This window comes from Stegostoma tigrinum, chromosome 16 (assembly GCF_030684315.1).
Source record: "Stegostoma tigrinum isolate sSteTig4 chromosome 16, sSteTig4.hap1, whole genome shotgun sequence".
NCBI classification, from domain to species: Eukaryota; Metazoa; Chordata; class Chondrichthyes; order Orectolobiformes; family Stegostomatidae; genus Stegostoma; species Stegostoma tigrinum.
Window position 1 is genome coordinate 11,619,570 of NC_081369.1, and position 23,754 is coordinate 11,643,323.

The following is a 23,754-nucleotide window of genomic DNA, read 5'->3' on the forward strand; positions in this document are numbered from 1 at the left end:
CTCTACTCAAAACTCCAGCTGTGGCCTGATCAGTGATTTCATAGTTCCAGAATTACATCTCTGCTTTTATTCAATACCTTCCCAAATGAAGGAAAGCATCCGATAGCTCTTCCTTAATATATTTTCTATTTGCCACTTTCAGGAACCTGTAGACATGCACTCCAACATCTCTAACTTCCTCTAAAAGCTCCTCCGGTTTATTGTATATTCTGTAGCTTTGTTTGTCTTCCATAAAGGCATTACCACATACCTTTCCAGATTGAATTCATTCTACAATACTCCTCTATTCAACCAAGCCACTGATATCACCCTGCAGACCAGAGCCAATTTTTTCATTATCAAACTACCTGGCTACTTTTTGTGTGGTCTGCAAATTTCCCACTTTAAACGATGCTCAACTAAAGCAGCATTTGGCGCAAACAAGGCAGCACAGGAGAACGTCTACTTGTATTTTCTGAATCCAAAGTTAGGAAAAATGGATAAAGCAGTCACTAAGCTTCTTTCAGAATTTGTATAATCACAACTTAAAGCTGCAAAACTTCATTTAAAGCATAATGGTCAGTCCATTGCTAAATTAAAGGACTTGTAGGAAAAATTAGCCCATAAGATTCTCATACTGAGCACCTCCCAATTGAAAATCTTGGTCATTGGAGAAGAGCGAATTAATGCACAGTTATATTCCGGGGTTTTCAGCTTCACTTTGAAGGAACATTTATCTTTTGACATGGTCTTTTATTCATATAATTTTCTTCTTCTTATGCATATGCTTAATCATCAAATCTAGAAAACACTCAATATAATCCTTTGAGCTAAACCGTATTTTCTCTTTGGCAAACTGTCAATTTCATCAAGGTTCGTAAAGGATTTATCCCAGCCAGATCTAGAAAGTATTTTCATGCTGTTATCCTAAACGCACCTCATCAACTATCCTTAACACCCCAACCATAGCACTTCCCTCATCCAATGCTAGCCCGATTCATGCAGCTGGAAGAGCTCACCACTGCATGGACATCTCTGATACCCCAGCATCCATGGAACTGGTACCATTTTGGAACCACAGCCAAGATTGGCACACCAAAGGAAGTTCTGAGGAATGGTCACTGGACCTGAAACATTAACTCTGTTTTTCCTTCATGGATGCTGCCAGACCTACTGAGCTTTTCCAGCAACTTTGTTTTTGTTCTTGATTTACAGCATCCGCAGTTCTTTCCGTTTTTATTTGGCAAACCGGAGTTGCCCGTTGTCAGCAATATACAGACATATCAACCATAAACACATATTGCTCATGTCACAAAGCTGGCCTGGCTGACACTTCCTCACATACAATGCCATTTTCTTTTCCCAGTCACTGTTTATCCATCAGGCCATGTAGCTCACCTGTCCTTTGCCACATCCCACCTTACTATCCTCTCTAAGTCATTGCTGTTTTGTTCCCAATGACTGCAGTAGCCCAGTACCTTGCTAATATTCAATGTACAACCATCGTATCAGGCAAGCCTTCAAACAACGTCAGAAACCTTTTATTTACAATCAGCAAACATGAACAGAAACAAAACGAACAGAAGCTGTGTTTTGCTGCCAGAATACAAATGAAACTTTGTATTGCAACCAACAACTATTTTATAGTCCAAAATTGTCTGCTACATGCAGCTCACATCTACTGGAATCGTGTGTTAATTAAGTCTTGACTATCTTGTAGCAGCCAATGCAGTTTAGCTTTGTCATGCTCAAAGTGAGTTTCCTCTTGGAAGACTGCTTCCATTCTGCCAGTTCTTCAGCATTCATCACATTCCCTCAATGTCTGCTCCAATTGTGCAGAGCACAGCACTTAAGGATAATGTGGCACACAGTGGAGTATATGGCAAGGGAGCTCAAATAGGTCGAAACAGTGGAGCTTCTTCAGCAAGCCCAATGCCCGCTCTATCATGGCCATGATTGAAACATGGGTGGCACTGTATCTGCTTTCTGCGACACTCAAGATTGTACAAAATGTCCCAAAGGCCATAGCTGCAGTGGTAGCTTTGCCAATCCATAACCAGCATTGTTAGGCATCTGGACCCTCAAATGCAGCAGGAACATGAGAGTCACCGGTATGTAGGGGTCGTGGCAGCTGTCAGGGTACCTGACACACACATTAAAAAGTGGTAGTGATAATCACAGACCATCTGCACGTTGATGAAATAGAAACCATTCTTATGAAATTTGTTGCATTGTGATGTGGCACTGTGAGTGCAACATGCATGTAGTCAATGGAATTCAATGCAGCTGTCACCTTCACAGTCACCAGGAGAGATTGCCACCCCCAATCTTCACCCCCACCCCAACTCCCACCCACAACCACAATCCCTTCATGTTGCATATCCTGACCCAGCAGCTGACAGATTTCAGTCACTGTGTCATGGAGCCTGTGTTAACACTGTGCTTCACTCATTCTGAGGAAGTGGCTTCAAGGATGAAACGTGCTGCCTTTCGATAACAGTGACAAATCTTAAGTAACCCTGCAGCTGTGGATTTCATGTACTCTTCAGCCTCCATGCTCCTAAAACAGAGGTATTGTCAGAAAACTTATAAATGGAGTTTGAGTAGAATTTGACCACACAGCTGTAAGTGTATAAGGAGTACAGAAGGTGGCTGAGTACACAGCCTTGCAGGGCACTGGTATTGAAAGTTTAGCATAGAGGTGGTGTTGTCACCTGTTCTTACTGATTGTGATTTATGGGTCAGGAAGTCGAGGATCCAGTTGCAGAGGGCAAAACAGGACCTAGGTCTCCGAGTTCGAGGATCAGTTTGTTTGGAATTATGGTGTTGAAGGTAGAGCTGTAGTCGATAAGTAGGGGCCTGACATAGGTATCCTTGTTATCCAGAAGTTGCAGAGATGAATGCAGAGCCAGGGAGATGGTGGTGTCTGGTGTCGACCTGTTGTGCCGGTAGGCAAATTGCAAAGGATCAAGCCAGTCTGATAGGCTAGCCATGACTAACCTCCCTCCATGACTTTCACCACTGACAGGTTAGTTGCTGATAGAATTATCCTGGCGGTGCTACAATTTTATATATTCTTAGTATTTTTCATAGTTATTTCAAATTTCAGAAGTCTGCAGGGAATGAAATGACAAGTACAGGAGTACTTTTTGCTGATTTTCTAGGCTTTGTACAAATAGGGTCTGCTGGATGTGAGCACAAATATCTCCTCTCGGATTGAATACTAGTTGTAAACTTAGCAGAGGTCGTGTAGAACAGGACTTGTTGTTAAAACCAGGAGGATGAGCTGGCTGAAAAGAAGGAAGAGAAAGGCAGCATATAACTTAGGCAACCTCCTTACTCCTGGCAGAAGATATAAGAAGACATGAAAAATTAATTTGTGTGCATAACAGTGACCTCAACCACAATTTCCTATTGACCAGTTCATTATGCCTTAAAACTCCTCTATCACTGACTACCATATTGGCATTTGACCACAATGCAAGAAAAAGCCAAAATACATTCTAAAACCAATTTATGAATTAAACCACATGTTGCATACAAAATTAAACTAATCACCCTGGCGGGGGTGCCTAGCCTTAGACTACACCTTTTAAATGGGCATCAGTCGTCTGGGCACATCAAAGCAAGGACACGAGAATAATAGTGCAGAATTGAGATTGTGCTGGTGTAATGATTCTGTAACTCAACTAGTGATATGGAGTCCTAGACTTCAGATGTGGTTTGAATGCCACCATGACAGATCACAAAATTAGAATTCAGTAACATCTGGAATCAAAAGGCTAGTTTAATGGTGCCCATGTGACAATTGGCAATTGTTGTAAAAATCAAACTAGTTCATGAAAATCTTTTAAGGGAGAAAATCTGTTCACCTGCCTGGTCTGGCTACTCTATGGAATGGTCTAACAACCAATACAAACTACTGCACAGTCTAAAGAAACAGTGAAATTGAATGAAATAGCTGTCATCAACCAAAGCACTGTAAACAACACTGTTGACTTGTACCAACATCTGGGGTTTGTTCAAATACTGGGAGAGCTATCCTAAAGACTAATCAAACAGCCTAGCATAGTCACATCAAATCTTGTCCCAGACATGGTATTCTCTGTCCCACTGGTAGGAAAGGTCCACTAGAGGTGGCAGTCCAGTGATAAACAGTTGGGAGTGAGTTGCCTTAGGTGTGCTGAGAATTGACTCCAACTGCATGTATCCTCATGGCAACAGATCAAACATGGGTAAAGGAACTTCCTACTGATTTCCAACCACAACTCTCCCTGATCTGATATATCTGTAAATCAGTTTGAACACCACTTGGAGAAGTCACTTGGTTGGCAAGGTAGTGAACTTCAAATTCCATCATCTGTAATGACGCACCACGGCTGACTCAAGCTGGCCAGGTCCTAAAGGAGATAGTGATGACTGATCTCTAGAGATGGCGAGGGAACCAAGAAGAAAGAAAAAAAAACTACTTGAATTCATTCTCACCAATCCAACCTGATACAGACGCATCAGTCCATGACAGTAGCAATGGGAGTGTGAAAACCACAAAGTCATTATGGAGGCAAGATCCTATCTTCATAGTGGAGGAAGTGCTGAGGGTGGACAGGGCACAGAACGTACTGTATCAGGGATTTCAATGTTCATCATAAAAATTGGCCAAGTCCTAAGTACACACAACTGCAAAATTGAGTTTGCCATGGATGGCGAAGGAACCAACAGGGGAGAAAAACTCACTTGACCTCATCCTCACCATTTGTTCACAGTTGCATCTATCAATAACCCATTCATAGGAATGACCACTGAACATTTTATGGAAACAAAGTCCCATCCTCACATTCAGAATACCCTCTATTGTGTTGTCTGGCACTATTTCTGTACTAAATAGGATAGAATTTGCACACATCTAGCTATTCAACACTAGATATTCATAAGGATCATCAGCAGCAGAACAGTATTCGTCATAATCTGGAGGCACTTCACTGACATATCATCCACTCTCTTACTAGCGTCAAGCCTGGTTCATGGAAAAGCACAGAATGGCATGCAAGGAGTAGCACCAAATATACCTAAAAATGAGATGTCAGACAAAACAAAGAACAAAGAAAATTACTGCGCAGGAACAGGCCCTTCGGCCCTCCAAGCCTGCACCAATCGAGATCCTCTGTCTAACCTGTCATCTATTTTCTAAGGGCCTGTGTCCATTTGCTCCCTGCCCATCCATGTACCTGTCCAGATATATCTTAAAAGACGCTAACGTGTCTGTGTCTACCGCCTCCGCTGGCAATGCGTTCCAGGCACCACCACCCTCTGCGTAAAGAACTTTCCACGCATATCTTCCTTAAACTTTCTTCCTCTCACTTTGAACTGATGACCCCTAGTGATTGATTCCCCCACTCTGGGAAAAAGCTTCTTGCTATCCACCCTGTCTATACCCCTCATGATTTTGTAGACCTCAATCAGGTCCCCCCTCAATCTCCGTCTTTCTAATGAAAATAATCCTAATCTACTCAACCTCTCTTCATAGCTAGCACGCTCCATACCAGGCAGCATCCTGGTGAACCTCCACTGCACCCTCTCCAAAGCGTCCACATCCTTTTGGTAATGTGGCGAACAGAACTGTACACAGTAATGTGCAGGGAACGTCATGTTTTACCAACTTGAGGACGTGACAAAGTTGATTGATGAGGGAAAGGCTGTAGATGTCATATACGTGGACTTCAGTAAGGCGAAACCTGGTAAAGTTGTAAAATAAGATATTTAAAACTTGTGTTTTTCCACTTTCCAACTAGTTACACATGCTCCCAGAGAATAGTTACTCAGCAGCCAGTCAGCTTACAATTTTCTTCTGAAGCTGTTAAATAAATCTGAAAACTGAAAGCATTAGAACAGTGTGGTGGTTTTGGTAAAGACTAGAAGATTATGATAGAAGTTTATTGGTAATAGTTAATCAGCCAATAATGAATCCATAGAAAGAAGACTCATTTTAAAAAAATGTCTGGCTAAAAAGAGAAACATGTCAGAAGCTTTTCAACTTTACTCTTCAGGACAAAAGCAAGAATGCTAAATTTCAGAAGAATTTACAGGAGAAATGGGTGCTGATTTGTTGTCAAGTCATTTGTTGGCTGATTTGTTGGCTAAGTCATTGCCGTAGAAAAACCAATGGGGACTCTGGGCCTCCCCATTCCATAATACTGGAATTTTAAAAAGGTACAAGCTTTGAACATTTTCACTTATTTGGAGGAAATGTGTCCTTGTGTATGAATGTATATCTCTTCTAGCAAGTGTTAATGAGCCACATTTTGAGCTTGATTTAGAGTCATAAAGATGTACAACACGGGAACAGACCCTTCAGCCCAACTTATCCATGCTGACCAGATATCCTAATTAACTCCAGTCCCATTTGCCAGTATTTGCCCCATACCCCTCTAAACCTTCCTATTCATATACCTATCCAGATGCCTTTTAAATCTTGTAATTGTTCCACTAGTTCGTCTGGCAACTTATTCCATGCACGCACCACCTCTGCATGAAAACGTTGCCCCTTACATCCATTTAAATTTTCTCCCTCTCACCTTAAAGCTATCGCCTCTAATTTTGGACTCCCCACCCTCGGGAAAAGACTTTGCCAGTAGTTCTATCCATGCCGCTCATGATTTTATAAACCTCTATAAAGTTACCTTCCTATAGCAGGGAGACCAGAACTGCATGTCATAATCTGAATGTGGCCAACCAATGTCCTGTACTGCTGCAATATGACGTCCCAACTCTGGTCCTCAATGCACTGACCAATAAGGGCAATCATACCAAACCCATTCTTCACTATCCTATCTATCAGCAACTCAATTTCAAAGAACCATGACTTAATTTAGCCTAGCTATTAACACACACAGTATTGTTCAACAAATGCTAGCCAGTCACAAAATCATGACTAAACCTCGACATTTTGGAGTTACGTGAACATGGCCTGGTTGAGTATTCTGTACTTCACCTACTATGAACAACTAAAGAATGTGTCATTAAGTCAAAGCAGCCAATGATGGAACTTAGAGCTATGTACCTGGAATTGCACAGATAAAGAAATTTACAACAGTGTTGCTCATCATAATGGGCAGAACACATTGTTGTATGTCTTCATGTTTTGGAAAATGCCACTCATTTAGTCACCGCGTAAAAGTAGTTAAACCTTCTCGTCTGAAGACATGAAGCATTTGCAAAAGGCAGAGGAAGTAGCGGTGCCAGTAATAGTAGGTGTTTTGTTGCCTGACGTCAAGTTTCTAGTTGTTATTTTGCCACAAGCGAGTTATCAGACCGATCTTACCATGCATCCTGTTAATTTCCTACCACACCTCTATGGCATGTTTCAAATCCCGTTTCTGCTCCCAAAATAATGTGACACTCGTTGGACAACTTGGAATTCACCATCATCCTTTGCACCCATGCCATCTCTGAAAGTCAGTTGCCCAGCAGACAAGCACTGTCAGTCCAGAGCTGTCCTACATGGCTGCTGATTTTGCCTTGGACTTGGCACACAGGGGGTAATCAGCAAAACACTTTGCAGGGAGGGACACGGAGGTCCTGCTGGATGAGGTGGTGCTGATGCAATACTTCCTGCCCCAGGACCAACAATGGAGACCGTAACACCAGACTGTGCCAGCAGATTGTCAGCAGCTCAAGTCAAGGGCAACAAGACTAAGGGATATCCCAGCAAGGTAATTCAAGGCTACCAGTCCATGTTCTGCTCGCGATGGTCAGTCAAGATCCTCATTAGGGGCAAGGAATCTAATGTTGCTTAGCATACCAGCCATCTTGACTCTTTTTGCACAATTATGCATTGTTTTCCTCCTGGAATGACAGAAAGGCATGAATTATGGGAGATGAAAATGGGTGGCACAGCTATTCCTGTTGGTGCAGGTGAGCAGCTGTCCCAAGCAAGTGAGTAGGCAGCTCAAAGGGTGCAAAAATAGTGCAAAAAGAATCAAGATTGCTGGTATACTATGCAACATTTGGTTCCTTCCCCTGATGAGGATCCTGACTGACCATCGCAGGCAGAACATGGACTGGTACCCTTGAATTACCCTGCTGAGATCTCCTGAGAAAAGATTGTTTCCCTTGACTTGAGCTGCTGACAATCATGACAAATTTCTTGGCTTTGTTTCTGCACAAAAATAGATTGGCAAGACAGCAATAACAGGAGTTTGGTATTTTCAGTTACTGGGAGGAAAATGTGAAAAGACAAGACATGATAATGCACATCAGACTACAGTGAGCATCCAGAGAGACTCAGTCGGTGAGAACTATGACAGCAAGTGGAAAGCCTGGAATTTCAGTCTGGTCCGGACAATGAGTTGGATGCATGTCCCTGAGTACACTGTTCTTGTTGCAGCATTACAATAATTGTTGCAGGTGTAGTCCATAATGCAGCACTAAAGTGCTGAAGCCACCTGTAAGTGGATTGGAGATATGCCAGGAGGGTTCTTAGAGTGCTTTAAACTAACCAGTGGGGTGAGGAAGGGGAAAAGTAGGCCTACAAAACAAGAAGCTATTGGCAGCATTATTGAGCACCTCTTTGGGTCACAATAGTCAGTGGGACAAAGGACAAGTATACAAACAGAAAAGCACCCACAGTTACAATGGAAGGAGAGAAAATGGATGTGCATAATCCTTGGAACAAAATACTAAACTAATACAGTTTAATGAGTATGATCTTATAGCCATTACAGAGTCATGGTTACAAGGAGATCAAAGTTGGAAACTAAATATTCAAAGGTAATGGGAACTGCAGATGCTGGAGAATCCAAGATAACCAAGTATGAAGCTGGATGAATACAGCAGGCCAAGCAGCATCTCAGGAGCACAAAAGCTGACGTTTCAGGCCTAGACCCTCTCTGATGAAGGGTCTAGGCCCGAAACATCAGCTTTTGTGCTCCTTAGATGCTGCTTGGCCTGCTGTGTTCATCCAGCTTCATACTTGGTTATCTTAAATATTCAAAGGTATATGGCTTTTCGAAAGGCAGGAAGGAAAGGTGGTAAGGTGACATTGTTAGTACAGGATGAAATAAGTGTGATAACAAGAAATGATGTTGGATTGGAAGATCTAGTATCCCTTGGGATGGAGATAAGAATTAAAAAGTGGGAGAGGACACTGATAGAAGTAATCTCTCAGCCCTCCCAAGAGTAGCTGTCCAAGAGGAAATGGAGTATATCATGAGATAATGAGGGCATGTGAAGAACCAGTATGTCAATCATGAGTGACATTAATTTTCATTCAAATTGGGAAGTCTGATTGGCAGTTGTACGTACAATGAAGAATTTATAATGTGTATTAGGGATAGTTTCCTGTAACAATATGTTGAGGATCCAAACAGGGATCAAGCTGTTTTGGATCTGGTGATGCGTAATGAGATAGGTTTTATATTTGATTTCACAGTAAAAGATCCCCTACAAAACAGTGACTCTGACAGAATAGAATTTAGCAGTCAATTTGCAGGGGAGACATTTGTATCAGGAACCACTGTGCTAAACCTAAATAAGGATAATTAGAAAGGATTGAAAACAGAGCTAGTTTGGGGTGGACTCGGAAAGGGGTTTAGCAGCAAATGCAGTTGAAGTAAAATGTCAGACATTTAAGAAATAGTTCATGGCTCACAGCAAAGATATATTCCCATGAGAAAACAAGGAAGGAAATAAGCCAACCATGGTTAACCACAGAAGTTAAGGATAGCGTAAAATTGAAAGAAAAAACATACAAAGTGACAAAAATCAGTGGAGAGGCTTGGGCAAGTATCAAAAACCAACAAAAAAACCCAAAAAAGAGGGAGAAGATAAACTTCAAGGGTTTATTTAAATATATAAAAAAAAGAGTGGCCAAAGTTAATGTAGTCCCTGAGAGAACAAGGCTGCTGAAATAATAATGGGGAAGCAGGAAGTGATAGAGGAGTTGAATTTGGACCAAAGGGTCTGTTTTCGTGCTGCATGACTTGAAAGCTCTAAGTGCTTTGCGTCAGGCTTCATGGTAGAAACAGTAATGGCATTCCAAAATGCTAGGTAGTCAAGGGGGAAAGGAAATAAATTCAATGCTATCGCTAGAGAAAGAGTACTATGGCAACTGTTGAAATTGAAGACCAGTAAGTCTCCTTGAAATGAAAGGGATGCATCCTAGGATGTTAAAAAAGTAGCTACAGATATTATTGATGCACTTTTGTCATCTAGCAAGAATCCTTAGTTTCTGGAATGTCCCAGTGGATTGGAAAACTGCCAAAGTAACACCATTATTTGAAAAAGGGAAGGAGTTTTTTTTTAAAATTCAGATAACTGTAGGCCAGTTGGCTTAATATCTGTTATTGGGAACATTTTATAAAGGATGTAATGGAGCATTTACAAATACCAAATATGATCAAGCAGAGTCAGTGGAAATCAGGTTTGAAAAATTTATGAGAATTCTTTGAGGAGGTGGTAAGCGAGATAAATAAAGGGAAAGCAACATATGGATTTTCAGAAGACGTTTAATAACATATCACATATTAGGCTGCTTAATGAAAGCCTGTGGTATTAATGGTAGTATACGAGCATAGATAGAGGAGAGAGAGTTGGTACAAGGGTGTGGGGGAATTTTCAGATGACAGCCTGTGATTAATGGAGTACCACAGGAATCAGTGCTGGAACCAACTATTATTGCAATATGACTGGATGAGGAAAGCCCATGTACTATAGTCAAGATTGGAGGTGACACAATAAAGGTGGGAAGACAAGTGCTGAGGATGGCACAATGAATCTGCAGAGGAATGCAGACCAGTTAAGTGAGTGGACAAACACTTGGTACATGAAATATGACCTGGGAAAAGACAAGGTTTTGCACTTTGGCAGGGAGAATAAAGGAGCTGAATCCTCTTTAATTGGAGACAGACAGTAGAAAGCTACAACACTCAGATGTTTGGATAACAATACCCAAAGTGAGAAAGGAAAGGATAGACTGTACAAACAGAAAATAAAAACAGCAATACTATGAAAGGGTGTGAAATGGTAAAAGGCATAAAAGCTAACCTGTAAGTTCAGCAGGTAATAGGGAAGGCAAATGAAATGTTGACGTGGATTTCAGCAAAACTTCTAGCAAGGTCCCATGTAGGAAACTAATAAAGAAGATAAAAGCTCAGGCGACCCAGGGTAAATTGGCAACTTGGATCCAAAATTGGCTTAGTGGCAGGATACAGGATGATGGTAGAAGGCTCTGTAGCTGGGGGGAGGTTGGTGTACAGTGACATACCACATGATCAGTATTGGGTCCCTTACTGTCTGTGATTTTCATAAATGATGTGTATGAGAAGGGGGGAGAGATAAGTAAGTTTGTGAATGACACAAAGATTGGCCACGTGATTGGCAGTGAGGAGGATATAAATGGATTTGTCAGTTGGGCAAGTCAGTGGCAGATGGAGTTTAACTGTGAAATATGAGAGGTGATGCATTTTGGAAAAAGGAACAAGACAAAGGAGTACTCGATGAATGGCAAGATATTAGGAAATTCAGAGGAGCAGAGGGATCTTAGGGTGTTTGACCACAAATACCTGAAGGTGGCAGGACAGGTTAATAGGGTAGTTAAGAAGATATATGGGATGCCTACCTTTATCAGTCATGACATAGATTAAAAGACCAGAGCAGTCATGTTTGAGCTGTACAGTACTTTGGTTAAGCATTGTTGGAGTTCTGTCTGCAGCTCTGGTCACCACACTACAGGAAAGGTTTGATTGCACTGGAGGGGATACAAAGGAGATTCACCAGGATTTGGAACAAAAGCAGAATTTGCTAAAGCAACTCAGCACGTCTAAAAGCATCTGTGAATAGAAAGCAGAGTTAACCATTTCAGGTCCAGTGACTGTTCTTCACAACTGATGGTAGTTAGGATGTTGCCTGGAATGGAGAATTTCATCTCTGAAAAGAGGCTGAGTACGCTCAGGTTAACTGCTTTGGAGCAAGGAAGGTTGAGAGGGAGACTTGATAAAGGTGTATGAGATTATGAGGAGCATAGACAAGGTGAATAAAAAGCACTGTTCGCCTCTTCCAAGTGGAGTCCAACATTGAGGATTTTTATTAGATGAGTGAGGTTTAAAGGAGATTTTAAGAAAGACTTCCCATCCACAGGGTGATGGAGGCCTGGAATGCACTGTCTGGGAGGGTAGCTAAGTCAGGAAACCTCACAACCTTTTAAAACTACTTGGATGAACACTTAAAAGTATCATAATATTCAAGGCAAAATAAAAACCAAAAGAACTGCAGATGCTGTAAATCAGGAACAAAAACAAAGTTGCTAGAAAAGCTCTGCAGGTCTGGCAGCATCTGTAAAGGAGAAAACAGAGTTAACATTTTGGGTCCGGTGATCCTTTCTCAGAACTCATATTAAAGCAGTGGACCTAGCACGGGTACGGAAGCAGTGTAAGTAGTAGTATATTTTTGGCAGTGCAGATTTGATGGCATGAAAGGCTTTCTCTGCAGAGTATGATTCAATAAAGTGAGAAAATTTTGCTATAACATTACAAGGCAGTAGTCAGACTACAGCTGAAATACTCTGAACAGTTTTGATCCCCTTTATCAAGGCATTAAAGGCAGCCCAGAAAAGATTCACGATGTTGGTCCCGGCTATGGAGGCACTGTCTTGTGACAGTTTGGGTAGGTTAGGCCTGTACTCGATATAGTTTAAAAGAACAAAAGTTAACTTTTTGAAACATGCACGATTCTAGGAAACTTGACAGGGTAGATGCACAATGGATATTTCTCGTTGTGAGAGAATTTAGGACAAGAGAACCTCGTATCATAGTAAGGAATCAGCCATTTAAGACAGAGATGAGGAGGAATTTATTTTTTCAGAATGTAGTGGATTTGTGGAATTCACTACCACAGAAGGTGTGAAAGTGGAGTTGGGGATTATCAGATCAGCCATGATCTCATTGAATGGCAGAGTATACTTGATGGACTAAATGTCCTACTTTCATTTCTGTGTCTTTTGGTCTTATACCAAGTGCTCATTCTGGTTTTCTTGTCAGGTTTTCCTGATGTCTAGCTTGTTTTGCAAGTTTAGAAAGCTGGCAGTCTGATTATAAATGAGCTGTGCCATGAATAATTATGGCATTAACCAGGCATTTACAAGCACTAATAACTTACTTAGCATCTCACCACTGCCTAGTGAGAATCTCACTGTGCAGTCTGTAAAAGATGGAGTGGGATGATCTCAAAGTTGAGATTGGCCTTGCTGCCCTTATCACCTGGTTCTGCCATACACTTTGCCATAGTGCATATCGCTGACATCCCTATAAGATTCCGCGTTTGGTTACAAGGTGACCACAGTTGGGGAAAAATTTACAAAGTACATAACATTTCAAACAGATAGGCAAAATGAAAATTGTGAAGGAGGATCTCTGAAAATGAAAACTGACATACAAAGTGTAAGCTAGGATCTTGGTTTAAAAGAAGGGGTTGAAAAGAAAAGTAAATAGAACTGATATAGGTAGACATTAGGAATAAAAAGAGAATATAATCCTTGTGTTGTATATTGGTCTACCAACAATCGTTTTATAACCTTTATGGAACAAAAAATTGGGGCTTGTAACAAGGATAATATAGCTGTCATGGTGGGATTTTTAATCTTCGTATGAACTCAACAAATCAATTTAGCAAAGGTAATCTAGAAGATTAATTAGTAGAATGCTCTGTTGAGTGTTTTCTGGCACAATATATTGTGGAACCAAATAAGGAAAAGTTATTTTAGATCTAATATTGTACAATGAGACAAGATTTCACTCACAGTGAAAGGTCCTCTAAAAAATGTAGGAAGAGATGCCTACAGCTACCGCCTATTTGTGATAGACTGTTTGGATGGATATGCTGCTGGCAGCCCTACTTGAAGTAGTGGTCCAGGAAGCTTACTAGTATTACATGGTACAGGATTAACCACTAATAATAAGACTTCAAGAGCAATGTATTTGAGTAATAAGTTGATCAGTAATGTCATTATAAGGTAGCAGATTATATGAGCTGAAAATTATTTCATTACATTTACATTAGAAAAGAAACATTGTTATGTTCTGAAAGATAGAAACTGTATCAAAGTTACATGGGTGTAGAATTGAGTAGGTCAGAACTGACGAGCTCCATCCAGTGACATTCATTTGTCTATCAGTGGACAAAACTATTTCCAAGCTTCTGGCTTCAACCTTTCAGGCTGACTGGCTTATACAAGGAAATAACTGTCCAGAAGGCTATTTCATTACATATTAAGTTTGAAAGCAAAGTACTGCACACCCAGCTATGAGGTCTGAATTTAAGTGAAGCCAATTCAGTAGGTGTAAGGGGAAAGCAGATTGAGTAAATAGGCTAAAAGGTATGCTGAGTAACATGGAAAACACTTCATAAACAATTCAGAATGTTCAACAAAAGTGAATTCAATTTTTAAAAAATTCAATGAGAAAGTTCAATCGTGATTTACTTCATAAGTTACAGGTAGCATTTAACTAAAAGAGACTTACAGTGTTATAGAGCAAGGATTGGAAATGTTCCACAAATCAACAAAACATGACTAAAATGTTGATGAAGCATACAAAAAAAATGAGAATAAAATAGCCAAAGCAATAAAAAGAAATTGTAAGTGTGTATACAAGTCTATGAAAAGACAATTAGTTAAGATAATTGTTGGTCAGTTAGAGGCAGAGATAGAAGAAATTATTAGGAAGAATGAGAAAATGGCAAAGATATTGAATAAGTATCTTGTGCCTGTGTCATGGTAATAGACATAAATTACTTACTGTACCAGAAATAGGAAGAAACTAAATTCAATTAAAAAAAAATCTTGTGAATGGCCTGATATGGTTGTTTGATTTGACCATAAGAAACAGGAACAGGATTAGGTCATTTGGCTCCTCAAGTTTGCTCTACCATTCAAAAAGACACGGCTGATCCAACATTCCTCATGTCTACTTTTCCTCCCTTTCCCCTACCCCTTGATTCCACTACTGATCAAAAATCCAGCTATCTCCATCTTAAATACACACAAGAATTCTGTCCTCACCGCTCTCTGAGGCAAGAAATTCCAAAGCCTCTCTAAGGTTTTGGAGTAGATCTGTAGCTCGGGTTGTGGGTGTTGAGGATGGTTGGCTTGCCAAGCTGGTTTGTTGTTCCACAGAACTATCAATCTACTAAGAGAAAAACATTCCTCCTCGTTCTCAGTCTTAAATTGGTACCCCTTTATTCTGAGACTATGCCCTCTGATCTTAGACTCACCCATGAGGGGAAGCATCTGAGTATTTTCCCCATCCATCACCATAAGACTCCTATAACTTACAATAGGATCATCACTCATTCTTCTACACTTCATTGAGTAGAATTCCAACCTGTTTACTCTTTGCTCTGAGACAGTCCTCCTATACCATGTTGGTGGTGAGAATATAAATATTCATCCCAATGTTTGGTGGAAGGATATTCAAACCTAGTTAAGCCAGATTGTCAGCACGGGAGTGATAGGAATTGAGAGAGTTCATACAGAAGTGTACATTTTTAGGAGTCATAACCATTATGACTTCTAAAATTGTTCCCGCTGCCTCAGGAAGGCAGCCAGTATAATCAAAGACCCCTCCCACCCCGGTTATATCTCTTCTAACTTCTTCCATTGAGCAGAAGATAGAAAAGCTGGAACACACATACCAACAGATTCAAGAACAGCTTTTTCCTTGCTGTTATTAGACTTATGAATGGACCCCTCAAATTTTAAATGTTAAATATATAAGTTTTAGTGTTAATTTCACTCATTGTGCACCTTCTCTGCAACCGTCACATTATATTCCTCACTCTGTTCTGTTCCGTTATGCACTTTGTATGATCTGCTGTACTGCACTTAAAACACAACTTTTCACTGTACCTAGGTGCATGTGACAATAATAAATCAAACCACATCAAAAGATGTCTGTGAGGAACTAAAGGAGAATTCAGGTCACCTTAACTACTCACTCCCTATACCACTGATACCCAGTTGCAACAGTAAACACAATGTACAAGATGTAAGGAGCAACTTGCCAAGATTCAATGCCACCTTTCAAACCTGTGATCTCTAGCACCTAGGAGGCGAATGGATCAAAAATATTTTAAGTTCCCCTCTAAATTTCACACCACCCTGCCTTGTAAATTATACCCAGGCCTTCACCATCACTCTATAAACTCTTAAAATTGCCTCCTTAACAGGATGACAGGAGCACTTTCACCACATAGACCTCAGCAGTTCAAGAAGTGATTCACTCCGCACTCTTTTCAAGCTCAGTTAGGTGTGGGCAATAAGTGTTGATCAGCGATGATGATTGTCCAAATAAAAAAAACACAATGTTATGTGGCAGTCTTACTGAGCAAAACCATCAATTAACGGACCACTGCATAGTTAAACATAATATTTCACTACAGAAAGTCCAGAAGAGATTTACAAGAACATGTTAGGTCAGGAACATTACAGTATTAGGGAAGATTGGATAGGCTAGGGTTGTTTTCTTTCAAAGTCTGATTAAGATGTTCAAGGTTGAGAGGAGCCTGGACAGAATGGAAGAGAAGAACTATTTCCTTCAGCAGTGGAGAGGCAGAAATTCAGGAGATCCACCATGGACATGATGGGTTTAATACCTTTATCCATGCTGTAAACATTTCACAGGTTAGTGAAGTGTATAAATATCCTTCTTTACACAGCAATAGTCATAGTTGGTATTAACTACAATTTACAAGTGATCAATAATTTGATACATGTACAAATTCACCGTAATTAGCGGAACAAATAATTGAGTGCAGTAAAGTGTTTAAATGTACATTTTGGGTTGTTTTGAACTTGCAAAACTTATTTTTCAAGCCACAAATATGTAGTGATATATTAAATTGGCATTGGGGTGGCATGGTGGCTCAGTGGTTAGCACTGCTGCCTCACAGCACCAGGGACCCAAGTTCAATGCCACCTTCGGGTGACTGTCTGTGTGGAGTTTGCACATTCTCCCTGTGTCTGTGTGGGTTTCCTCCAGGTGCTCTGGTTTCCTCCCACAGTCTAAAGATGTGCAGGCTAGGTGGATTGGCCATGCTAAATTGCCCGTAGTGTTTTGCCCATAGTGTTCAGGGGTATGTGGGTTATAGGGGGTGGGTCTGGTTGGGATGCTCCAAGGGTCGGTGTGGACTAGTTGGGCCAAAGGGCCTGTTTCCACACTGTAGGGATTCTATAATTCTATTCCATTCTAAAACTATCTTTCAGTTCAGTGGTCACATCTCATTGTTACCCTTTCTTGTTCTTTAGGAATCTCCCCCTTGCCATTATGATTTCGATGCCTTTGATAATTGTTTTGTACATTCTGACAATTCTGGCTTATTACATTGTGTTAGAACCAAATAGCATTCTCAAAAGTGATGCTTTAGCAGTGGTAAGTGTTTACAATGTTGATATTTTTAAGCATTCCTAATTAAAGATTTCAGACTGAAACAAGTGCCAAAAATAAGAGTTTACAAGGATTATTACCTAAGGATCAAGGCTAATTAAATTTGCTTTGGGAATAATAGTTTAATATGAATGTAATAAAAGCATATAAATTCATTGCCTCATCTTGGAGTTGAAGTTGAAACTTGGACAAACAAGTTATTGGCTGGAGTGAAGATGATATATAAAGATAAGCAAGTTATCTAATAGCATATGCATAGTCAGGGAGGTAGTAAACGTGAGAAAAGTGAATTTAATTTGATTTGTGATTGCCACATATGCCAAGATACAATGAAAAGTATTGTTTTGTGTGCTAACCAGACAAATAATACTTCACGTAAATGCGCCAAGCTAATACAACAGAATGCACAATTGCCTAGGAGAGGAGAAATGGAACACGGCATGTCTGGAGAACAGAATACAAAGCAGTAGGTCCTGTGAGGTTACAAAGAACAAATAGGATATACTTAGGTCTTGATAGGAAGTCAAGTGTTCTTCTATTTAACTCAAGAAAATTGGGGTATGTAGGTCTGGCATAGATAAGGATATGTCCTGCTGGTAAAAGTGGATAAGGGACAACAAATGACAGCCTAAAATTAATGTGGGGCGCTTGATGTGATTAAATTGACTTGTTAATAGATCATGGAGAGAGTTTTCAACAATGATGGAAAATGACCAGATTCAAATTATTGAATGCATGTGAGTCCAGAAGCTAATGAAGATCAAAATAACAACAGGGCATCTCTGCAGAAATATTTTTGGAAATTGGAGATCCAAGGTGTGATGGAGTGTCAATCACAAGCCAGCAGAGGTTAAATCCAGAGTCCAGTGGAAATGATGATTTAAGGTGCATCGCAGATCTACGAAATGTTGCCATTATAGAATCGAGTAGAGTCAGTTGGAATGGGGATTAAGCAAAATACTGCAAAATACAGGTCATTTGGCAGTAATGGATTTAATTCTAGAACAGGTTGGGAACCAAGAGAAATAGATAAGACCTAGGTCAGTGTATTATATGTCGTATTAGTACAGTGCAGCCTTAGTTATTAAGATTACTGCTTTCCTGAGAGACCATTATTCCACAAAAACTGCTCAAGTATGACTCACATTATTGACTTTACAATGTCACAATGAAGTCAGGGACAGCATAAAAGCAAAAGAAAAAGCATAAATTATGGTGAAGATTAGTGGAAGGCCAGAGGATTGGAAAGCTTTTAAAAACCAGCAGAGGTGAACTGAAAAAGCAATGGTGGTGGGGTTTTGGGTGGGGGGGGGGGGGGGGGTGTGGTGTTGAAGATGAAAAGTAAGAGGAAACTTGCTAGTAATATAAAAGGTTGCAAGAGATTTTTGCTTAGACACCTAAAAGGTAAGAGAGAAATCAGAATGAACAATGGACTGCTGGAAAATGAGAATGAAGAAATAGCAGAGAAACTGAAATAGGAACTTTGCATCAGTTTTTCACAGTGTAAGACGCCAGTAGCATACCAGTTCTTCAAGAGAGTCAGGGGAACAGAGGTGAATACTGTGGCCATCAGTAAGGAGAAGGTGCTGGGGAAGCTGAAAGGTCTGAAGGTGGATCAATCACCTGGATCAGATGAACTACACCACACAGTTCTGAATAAGATAGCTGAGGAGATTGTAGAGGCATTTGTAGTAATCTTTCAGGAATCACTAGAGTCAAGAAGGGTCCCTGAGAAGTGAAAAATGGCTAATGTAACACCCCTGCTTAAGAAAGGAGGGAAGCAGAACACGGAAAGTTACAGCCCCCTCAGCCTGACGTTGGTCATTGGTAAGAGTTTCAAATCCATTATCAAGAATATGATTGCAGAATACTTGGAAGTGCATGGTAAAATAGGGCTGAGTCAGCACAGCTTCATCAAGGGGAGATCATACCTGATAAATCTGTTGGAATTCTTTGAGGAGATAACAAGTAAGTTAAATAAAAAAAAACAGTGCAGCTCTCTCAAAGATAGGTGGAGAGACAATTAACACTTGAGGAAGTGAGGAGGCTGCAGAAGGACTTGGATGGACTAGGAGAGTTGACAAGAAAATGGCAGATGGAATACAACATGGTTAGGTGTGATGTTATGCACTTTGGTAGGAAGAATAGAAGCACAGACTATTTTCTAAATGGGGAAAGGCTTTGGAAATGTGAAACACAAAAGAACTTGGGAGTCCTCATTCAGGATTCTGTTAAGGTTAACATGCATGTTCAGTTGGCAGTTGGGAAGGCAAATGCAATGTTGGCATTCATTTTGAAAGAGTTAGAAGAGTAGAGGTGTACTGCTGAAGCTCTATAAGGTTTGGTCAGACCACATTTGGAATATTATGGGCAATTTTGGGCCCATATCTAAGAAAGGATGTGCTGGCCTTGGAGGGGTCCAGAGGACGTTTACAGTAATGATCCAGATGACGAAGGGCTTGTCATATGAAGAACGGTTGATACTCTGGGTCTGTACTCAGAATTTAGAAGGATGAACAGATGTGGAGAAGATGTTTTCACTAGTACGAGAGACTCAGTGGGAAGAAATGACACTTTAGAACTGAGATGAGGAAGAACTTCTTCAGCCAAAGGGTGTTGAGTCTGTGGAATTCATTGCCGCTGAAGGCTGTGGAGGCATTATATGACATTGTATGTATTTATGACAGATAGATGGATTTTTGATTAGTGAGGGGTTATGAAGAGAAGTCAGGACAATGGGGTAAAGAAACTTATCATCCATGATTGAAGAACACATGAGAAAGCATGAAAATCAATTTGTAACCATAAAAATAAAATTGAATGGCAGGCAGACTCAATGGGCCAACTGACCTAATTATGCTCCTACATCTTATGGTTTAGTGAATAAGTAGTGATAAATTTAGAATGTTCCTACAGACATGAAAGTGGAGACAAATTCAATAAATGGCACACAGGCTTGTTAAAACATATTTTCCAGTGGTTTGTTTAGGAAAACCATTGGCAGAGGATTGGAATTGTTTGCCTGTTCATGATTTGGCTGATGCATGCTATTTGATGTAAGGATCTCTTTGAAAAGATAAAAATACCAATAGTGTACTGTAACTTGTCTATTCCTACTTTCAATAGTCAGCAGTTTTGCCAAAATAAAAATCAAGTAAATATAGCCTTACTGACACTGAAAAGCCTCCATACTGTGGTCCCCAACTCATAATGGAACATCAGTTTCAAAGCACCAGTAGATTCAGAGATGTACAGCATGGAAACAGACCCTTCGGTCCAAATTGTCCATGCCGTCCAGATGTCCTAAATTAATGCAGTCCCATTTACGAGCATTTGGCCCATATCCCTTTAAACCCTTCCTATTCGTATACCTATCCAGATGCCTTTTAAATGTTGTAATTGTACCAGCTTGCACCAGTTCCTCTGGCAGTGCATCCCATACACGCACCACCCTCTGCATGAGAAACTTGCCCCTTAGGTTCCTTTTAAATCTTTCCCCTCTCACTTTAAACCTATGCTGTCTAATTTTGGATTCCCTCATCCCAGGGAAAAGACTTTGACTATTCACCCTATCCATGCCCTTCATGATTTTATAAACCTCTGTAAGGTCACCCTTCAACCTCTGATGCTCCAGGGAATACAGCCCGTCTGTTCAGCCTCTCCCTATAGCTCAAACCCTTCAACCCTGGCAACATCCTTGTAAATCTTTTCTGAACTCTTTCAAGTTTCATAACATCCTTCCTGACGACCACGGTACTCAAACTGAGACTTGACATTTGCAAGGCCCCCTATAAGTGTTCATTTTTTTCGGTTGATGTCTGTTCTCTGAGGCCCCAGTGCTGCTGCAGTCACAGCCAGTATAAGTGAGTCTTTGGCCTTTTATTCAGGACATACACAACAGTTTAAAAGCACCCTTCAGCACTCTAGGAAAACAAAGCTAATTTGATCTCTTTAAAATAAGTCTACCATGGATGTACATATACTAAATTAAATGGAGGGGACAAAAATAGACAGACTTGTATCAAACCTACTCAACAAATTATGATTTTCTATAACCCTATAACATTCTATGGGTGCTCTGCCCTAAAGCAGGTCCTTGTCTTATTGTCTGTAGATTATTTATCCAGAGCTTTTTGTTTCTTGGCATAAGAATTTCAAGACCCCACTTTCAGTTAACCTTGTCAGAGAAAACCATTATCTTTTGGAGAAAGAGATTGGGTTAGAAAACATATTTTATCTCATGTATTTTGAGAAAAATAAAAGACTCAAGCTGTAACTGGCAGTAGATAGGTCAGCTGTATGGATTTTTTTTCTCATGTACTATCATGATTATTTTATTTATTTTAATAAAAATAAAACTTCCAAATCATAAATGATTAGGTGCTGTAAAGAACTTTTTTGCCTTTAGACATTTGCAAAAGAGACCCTTGGAGTAATGAAGTGGATCATCCCAATAGCAGTCGCTCTGTCGTGTTATGGTTCTCTTAATGCATCAATTATGGTAACTTCAAGGTAGGTTTCCCTTCCAATTCCCAGTAAATGCTAGGGTAAATCTAATTACATTGTTTGTATAATGTCATCTCTCATTGGTAATCTGTTTTTAATATGTTTCAGTAAAATAGTGCTCAATTTTCCAAAAATGTATTTCGCTGTATCTATAAAGTTACTCAATTAATAATTGTTAAAATTGAATTGTGTGTAGACTTTGGTTTATTTTCCACAACATAGTAATTTTTCTCAAGGTGTCCCTCTTCACAGAGCTGCAACATTAAAGAAAGCATTTTCTTTTACAAATCATCTATGGCACGCAGGGTTTTATTGTTATGGAATTTAGAGATTTAAGGAAGTTAAAAACTTCATCTTGTTCACAATTAAAATAAACCTCAGTTGACAATCCAGTGCAATAAAGTGGCAACACAGTCTCTTTTACTACTATTTAACCAAGTTTGTGTGCATATTGTTTCATTATTGCCCATCCCTACTTACCCTTAGGAAGGTGGTGGTGACCTGCCGTCTTTAACCGCTGCAGTCAATATATAGACCCAAAGTGCCATTAGAGAGGGAATTCCGGGATTTTGACTCAACAGCACTGAAGGATTGGTGATATATTTCCAAGTCAAGATGGTGAGTGGCTTGGAGGGAACTGGCAGGTGGTCGTGTTCCCACGTATCTGCTGCCGTTGTCCTTCGAGATGGAAGTGATCATGGGTTGGAAGGTACTGTCGAAGGGGCTAATCAAGCAGGCTGCTTTGTTCTGCGTGGTTTCAAGCTTCTTGAGTGTTGGAACTGCACACGTCCAGGCCAAGTAGGGGAATATTCCATCACACTTTGATAATGGACAGGCTTTGGGGAGTCAGGAAGTGACTTACCACAGGATTCCCAGCCTCTGACCTGCTCTTGTTGCCACTGTAGTTACATAGCTAGTCCAGATTAGTTTCTGAACAATGTCAAACCCCAGACATTGACAGTAATGGTGGTGAAAAGGGGCAGTGATTAAATTATCTCTTGTTGGACATAATCATTACCTGGTTTGTGTAGTGTAAGTTTTACTTGCCACTTGTCAGCACAAAACTGGATATTGCTGAATTTGGAAATGAACTACTTCAGCATCTGTGGAGTTGTAAATAGTGCTGAACATGGTGGAATCATCTGTGAACATGCCCACTCCTGACTTTACAGTGGAGTAAAGTTTATTAAAGAAGCAGCTGAAGATTGTCGGGCCTAGGGCACTATTCTAAGGAACTCCTGCAGAGATTTCTTGAAGCTGAGATGACTGACTTGCAACAGTCACAACCATCTTCCTTTGTGTCAGTTATGACTCCGACCAGCAGACACCTCTGACTCCTGTTGACTCTAATATTGCGAGGGCTCCATGATGATACATTCAGTCAATTGCAGCCTTTAAGTCATGGGCAGACTGTCTCACTTCATCAGATAGGGTAATGGGTGATGATAACTACAAGTTTTCCTTGTCCACATTTGTCCTGATGCCTTCAGACTTCATGAAGTCCTGAATTCCTAAACTAATCTTGAGCACTGTTGAGGTTGGTTCGTTGGCCGAGCTGGTTTCTTGTTTTGCAGATGTTTTGTTACCATGCTGGGTAACATTCTCAGTGCAGCCTCCGATGAAGCGTCGGTTTGTTTTCCCGCCTGGCTTTCAAACTCTGGAGTCCGTTGAGATGGATTGCCTCACTTCTGGTTTTCCTTCATAGTGGGATGTATATAGGGTCAAATTCAATGTGTTTATTAATAGCATGCTTCGTGGAGTGCCAGGCTTCTAGGAAGTCTTGTGCCTGTCTCTGCCTAGCTTGTCGCAGGATTTTGGAGTTGTCCCAGTCAGAATG

General features: G+C 40.4%; 1 protein-coding gene across 1 annotated transcript in view; it reads left to right on the plus strand.

The window, feature by feature from the left end:
- Positions 1-23,754, plus strand: part of LOC125459708 (Y+L amino acid transporter 2-like) — a 104,900-nt gene that overhangs the window by 70,284 nt on the left and 10,862 nt on the right. Inside the window, exons 5-6 of the mRNA XM_048546452.1 lie at positions 17,273-17,396; positions 21,820-21,923. Of these exons, the coding sequence (XP_048402409.1) occupies positions 17,273-17,396; positions 21,820-21,923 (228 nt within the window). The remainder of the gene's footprint in view (positions 1-17,272; positions 17,397-21,819; positions 21,924-23,754) is intronic.